Raw genomic sequence first — 5,730 nt, forward strand, 5'->3', positions numbered from 1 at the left:
ATCGAGCCAGGACTGCAGTGGACCAGACGCCACAGGTCAGTCGGGCCGATCTGACCCTACTCACCATTATAGTGCACAATCCTCCAAGACGTGACAGTTTGGGAGGATTTTTGTCCCATCTCATGTCCTATTATTTCGGGGCCATTCCAAACTGTCCCATCCCAAAACCGTCCCATCCACAACCATACACAACCATACACAACCATACACAACCATACACAACCATCTGTATGGCATCTACTTCACACAAGTTTTAAATTTAAGTAATGAAATAATAAAATGAAAAGTTTTCTACATTCGCCCCGCGTCCCGCCCGTCCGCGTCCCGTGCACTATACCGGCCGCACGGCAAAGCAGCTTTTCGCACGGCGACAATCAGTGCCCTTGACCGTTGTCAGCACGTGAGTGGCATTCATTATCACCGCCAAAAGCGACGAAACGAGCCACTCTAACGCCCAACCCACACTCTCGCACGTGATCTCCACCGGTATCGTGGCTCCATCCAAGCCGTCCAAGTCCCACGAGCGATATTTCAGAGCCGTTGGCCCCGCTCTATCCGAAACTTCATTTCCTCTAAAGTCCAAATATCCTCTCTCTTGGCAGAGAGCTTTTGTCATTTATCCCCCGTACCGGCGTTGCAGTGTAGAAGAAGTTCCCTCTTGCTTCGATGAAGAAGAAGGAAACACGTTCAGTTTTTCTCTCTATCGCCATGGATTTCCTTCGCCATGGCTTGGTTTTGGCGGTGTTCTTGCTTATCTCGGCGGAGTTCTCCGCTTCAACGACGACGCAGAAGGTCGGTAGTGGTTATCGCCTCGTCTCTGTAGCGAAGACTGTTGACGGTTGCGGCCTCGCCGGGCTTCTGCAAGTTAAGCAGCTCACCGACGCCTACGGCCCTGACATTCGTCGTCTTAAGCTCACCGTCCGGTACTCTTCCTCTCCTCTTCTTCTTCTTCAATCGTTCTTCCTTCTTCTTCTTTCTCTTCCAGTACATTCTTCTTCTTCTCTTTCATCATCCCGTATATTCTTCTTCTTCATCATCTTCTTCTTCCTCCGGTATATTCTTTTTAATCTACTTCATCATCCCCCCTATATTCTTCTTCTTCTTCTTCTTCGTCTTCGTCATCTTCTTCTTCCTCCGGTATATTCTTTTTAATCTACTTCATCATCCCCCCTATATTCTTTTTCTTCTTTTTTTTCCTCCGGTATATTTTTTTTATCTTCTTCATCATTCCCTTATATTCTTCTTCTTCTTCTTCCTGTACACTCTTCTACTTCCGCTACTTTCTTCTTCTTCTTCTTCTTCTTCCGAAGTTCCGATACATTCTTCTTCTTCTTTCTTCTTCTTCTTATTATTATTCTTATTCTTCTTCTTCTTCTTCCTCTCGTCCTTCTTCTTCTTCTTCTTCCTCTCGTTCTTCTTCTTCTTCTTCTTCCTTTTCTTTCTCTCGTTCTTCTTCTTCTTCTTCTTCCTTTTCTTTCTCTCGTTCTTCTTCTTCTCCTTCCTTTTCTTTCTCTCGTTCTTCTTCTTCTTCTTCTTCCTTTTCTTTCTCTCGTTCTTCTTCTTCTTCTTCCGGTACATTCTTGTTGTTGCTGTCGTCGTTCTTCTTCTTCTTCCGGTACATTCTTCCTCGTTCTTCTTCTTCTTCTTGCGGTAAATTCTTGTCGTTGCTGTCGTTCTTCTTCTTCGTCGTCGTAGTCGTCGGTTTCTTCTTCTTCTTCTTCTTCGTCACGGTCCACTTCTAACACGGTGAATCTCAGGCACGAGACCAAAGAAAGGCTGAGAGTCCACATAACCGACGTGGACAAGGACAGAAGGGAAGTCCCCTACGACCTTCTCCCCCGCGAGCGAGTCCCCAAGACGGAGCCACCACCGCCGTCCTCCCCTGCCGCCGTCCCCGGCGGCGAGCTCGCCGGCGAGGAGCTGGTCTTCTCCTACTCCCCCGACCCCTTTTCCTTCACCGTCCGACGCAAATCCAACGGCGATTATCTCTTCGACACGAGCAACAGCACCCTGGTCTTCAAAGACCAGTACTTGGAAATCTCCACGCGGCTGCCTGGCGACGCGTCCCTCTACGGCCTCGGCGAGAACACGCAGCCCGGCGGCATCAAACTCCGCCCAAACGACCCCTACACGCTCTACACAACGGACATCTCCGCCATTAACCTTAACATGGACCTCTACGGCTCCCATCCCTTCTACATGGACCTCCGCGGGTCCACCGATCCGACGGCCCACGGCGTCCTCCTCCTCAACAGCAACGGCATGGATGTCTTCTACAGAGGCACCTCCCTCACCTACAAGGTAATCGGCGGCGTCTTCGACTTCTACTTCTTCTCCGGCGAGTCCCCGCTGGCGGTGGTCGACCAGTACACGGCTCTAATCGGGCGACCGGCTCCGATCCCGTACTGGGCCTTCGGGTTTCACCAGTGCCGGTGGGGTTATCGGAACGTGTCGGTGGTGGAGAAGGTGGTGGAGGGGTATCAGAAGGCCGCGATACCGCTGGACGTGATATGGAACGACGACGACCATATGGATAACGCCAAGGACTTTACCCTCGACCCGGTGAATTATCCGAGGGGAAAGCTGCTGGCTTTTCTCGATCGGATTCACGATCAGGGGATGAAGTACATCGTGTTGATTGATCCGGGGATCGCTGTTGATCAGAGCTACGGCGTGTTCAAGAGGGCGATGGCGGGGGATGTGTTCATCAAGTACAAGGGGAGGCCGTTTTTGGCGCAGGTTTGGCCTGGGCCGGTGTATTTTCCGGATTTTCTTAACCCGGCCGGGGTGGCTTGGTGGGCGGCCGAGGTGGCTCGGTTCCGCGAGCTTGTGCCGGTCGATGGGCTCTGGATCGATATGAACGAGGTGTCGAATTTCTGCTCGGGAGACTGCGAGATGCCGACTCCGGCTCGGCCCTGCCCCGTACCCGGCTCGACCACGCCGTGGGTCTGCTGCCTCGTCTGCAAGAACATTACTCAGACCCGCTGGGACTCTCCTCCCTACCGGATCAACGCCTCCGGCGCCCAGGTCTTCTTTCCTCTTCTCCCGATTTTTCTTGATTTTTCTTCTTCCTTTTTCTCTACTAGATACGTGGGCTTCTTCTCGATTGTTGTTATTTTTGTTGTAGAGTATTTTTCTTCTTTATCTTATTGTAATAGTGGGTTCTTCTTCGTGCAGACACTTTTTTTTCTTTTTCTTGTTGTTGTTGCAGATTCTTCTTCGTCATCTTTTTGTACGCAGTTCTTTGTCATCTTCTTGTGGACACTTGTTGCACACACTCCCTCGTCATCTTCTCGTAGAAAATTCCTGTACAGGCTTCTTCGTGATCTTCCTGTGGACTCTTCTTCTCCGTCATCTTCTTGTAGATTCTTCTTCTTCTTCTTCTTCTTCGTCATCTTCTTCGTCTTCTTCTTATTCTTCTCTCTCTTCATGTGGATTCTTCTGCTTCGTCGTCTTCTGCTTTCTCATTCATGTGGATTCTTTTGCGTCGTCATCTTCTTCTTCTTTCTTTCTCTTCATGTGGATTCTTCTGCGTCGTCATTTTCTTCTTTCTCATTCATGTGGATTCTTCTGCGTCGTCATCTTCTTCTTCTTTCTTTCTCTTCATGTGGATTCTTCTGCGTCGTCATCTTCTTGCAGAACCTTCTTCTTCGTCATCTAATTATAGATTTATCTTCTTCTTCTTGTTCTTTCTCCTCTTGTGGATTATTCTTCGTCATCTCCCTGGAGAACCTTCTTCTTCGCCATCTTCTCGTAAATTCCTACTTCCTATCTTCTCCCAGAATCTTCTTCTTCTTATTCTTTCTCCTCTCGTGGATACTTCTTCGTCATCTATCCGTAAATTCCTATTTACTATCTTCTCCCAGAATCTTCTTCTTCGTATTCTTTCCCCACTTGTGGATTCTTCTTCGTCATCTCTCCGTAAATTCCTACTTACTATCTTCTCCCAGAATCTTCTTCTAACCAAAATATTGTAATCTGTCTAACGAAATGTTCTGCCATGCAGGTGCCGCTGGGGTTCAAGACGATAGCGGCGAGCGCGACCCACTACAACGGCGTGCGCGAGTACGACGCGCACAGCCTCTACGGCCTCTCGCAAGCGGTGGCGACGCGGCGAGCCCTGCAGAGCACCGACGGCAAGCGCCCCTTCGTCCTCACCCGCTCCACCTTCGTCGGCTCCGGCGCCCACGCCGCGCACTGGACCGGCGACAACAAGGGCACTTGGCAAGACCTCCGCTACTCCATCTCCACCATGCTCAACTTCGGCCTCTTCGGCATGCCCATGGTCGGCGCGGACATCTGCGGTTTCTACCCCGCCCCCACCGAAGAGCTCTGCAACCGTTGGATCGAGCTCGGCGCCTTCTACCCCTTCTCCAGAGACCACGCCAACTTCTACTCCCCCCGCCAAGAGCTCTACGTCTGGGACTCCGTCGCCGAGTCCGCCAGAAACGCGCTCGGCATGCGCTACCGCCTCCTCCCCTACCTCTACACGCTCAGCTACCGAGCCAACCTCGCCGGCGCGCCGGTGGCTCGCCCCGTCTTCTTCTCCTTCCCCGGGTTCGAGCCGGCGCGGTCGCTCTCCACGCAGTTCCTCCTCGGCCCCGGGCTCATGGTCTCGCCCGTGCTCGAGCCGGGGGTCACCCACCTCGACGCCCTCTTCCCCCCCGGCACCTGGTTCAGCCTCTTCGACCTCGGCGAATCCCTTGTCTCGCGGGAGGTTAACGTGTTCCGGCTCCGCGCGGGTCTGCATGAGATTAACGTGCATTTGTACGAGGGGCATGTAATTCCCATGCAGAGAGGCGGGTTGCGGTCGCGGGAGGCGCGGGCCACGCCGTTCTCGCTCGTGGTGGCGCTGGGCGGCTCGGTGGAGGCGGTCGGGGAGGTCTTCGTGGACGACGACGAGCGACCGGAGATGGCTCTGGAGGAGGGCGAGGCGACGCTGGCGGTGTTCAAGGCGGAGGTGCGGGGGTCCGTGGTTAGGGTCTGGTCGGAGGTCACGATGGGGAGCTTTGCTCAGAAGAAGGGGCTGGTGGTGGAGAAGGTGACTGTGCTCGGGTTGAAGGGAGCGGGGAAGGAGTTGGAGATGGAGATTGAAGGGGAGAAGGTGATGGACATCGCCGGAGCTAAGGTTGACGCCGGCTCGGGGCTGACTGTGGAGGTGGCCGGCCTGGCGCTCCCCCTCGGCAAGAACTTCGCCCTCACTTGGAAGATGGAGATCGGCGGCTGATTTTTTTGTTTCGTTTTTTTTTTTGCTTATGTTTTTTTCTTTGCTGGTAGCGTCGGACTGAGGGTTTGAGAATTCGAGGAAAGAGAGGAAGAGGTGGCCCTCCCACTGCGGTGAGCTCCCCTATGCTCTTATTATTATTCTTCTTCTTCTTCCCCTTTCTTGATGAGGGCCATGATGGCCCCCCGAGACGCTCTCTATGTTAACAAGCTTTTTACAGTTTTTTTTTGTGTATTTGGGTAGAGAGAGAGAGAGACGCGTCAAATTACAATGAAAAAAAAGGATAGTAGATGGGTACGGAGAGAGAGAGAGAGATGGCTGTGCCTCTGCAAATGGGACCATGACGATCCCCGTGAGCGAGCAAGACGAGTTTCTCAAAATAGACAGGAGGGAAGGAGAGAGAAAGAGACGCTTCAAGGAACCCTGAAGAGAAAAAATGGATACATACATAGGTGGGAAGGGAGAGAGAGAGATGGCTGTGCCTGTGCATATAGGACCATGACAAC

The 5,730-nt window shown here is 52.3% G+C and overlaps 1 protein-coding gene across 1 annotated transcript; it reads left to right on the top strand.

The window, feature by feature from the left end:
- Positions 1 to 602: 602 nt before the first annotated feature.
- XYL1 (alpha-xylosidase 1) lies at positions 603 to 5,446 on the top strand. The gene is made up of 3 exons (XM_078589846.1): positions 603 to 923; positions 1,758 to 3,027; positions 4,007 to 5,446. The coding sequence occupies exons 1-3, from the start codon at positions 667 to 669 to the stop codon at positions 5,225 to 5,227; spliced, it is 2,748 nt and encodes a 915-aa protein (XP_078445972.1). The 5' UTR covers positions 603 to 666; the 3' UTR covers positions 5,228 to 5,446.
- Positions 5,447 to 5,730: the final 284 nt, after the last annotated feature.

Source organism: Wolffia australiana, chromosome 18, assembly GCF_029677425.1.
Source record: "Wolffia australiana isolate 7733 chromosome 18, ASM2967742v1".
NCBI lineage: Eukaryota > Viridiplantae > Streptophyta > Magnoliopsida > Alismatales > Araceae > Wolffia > Wolffia australiana.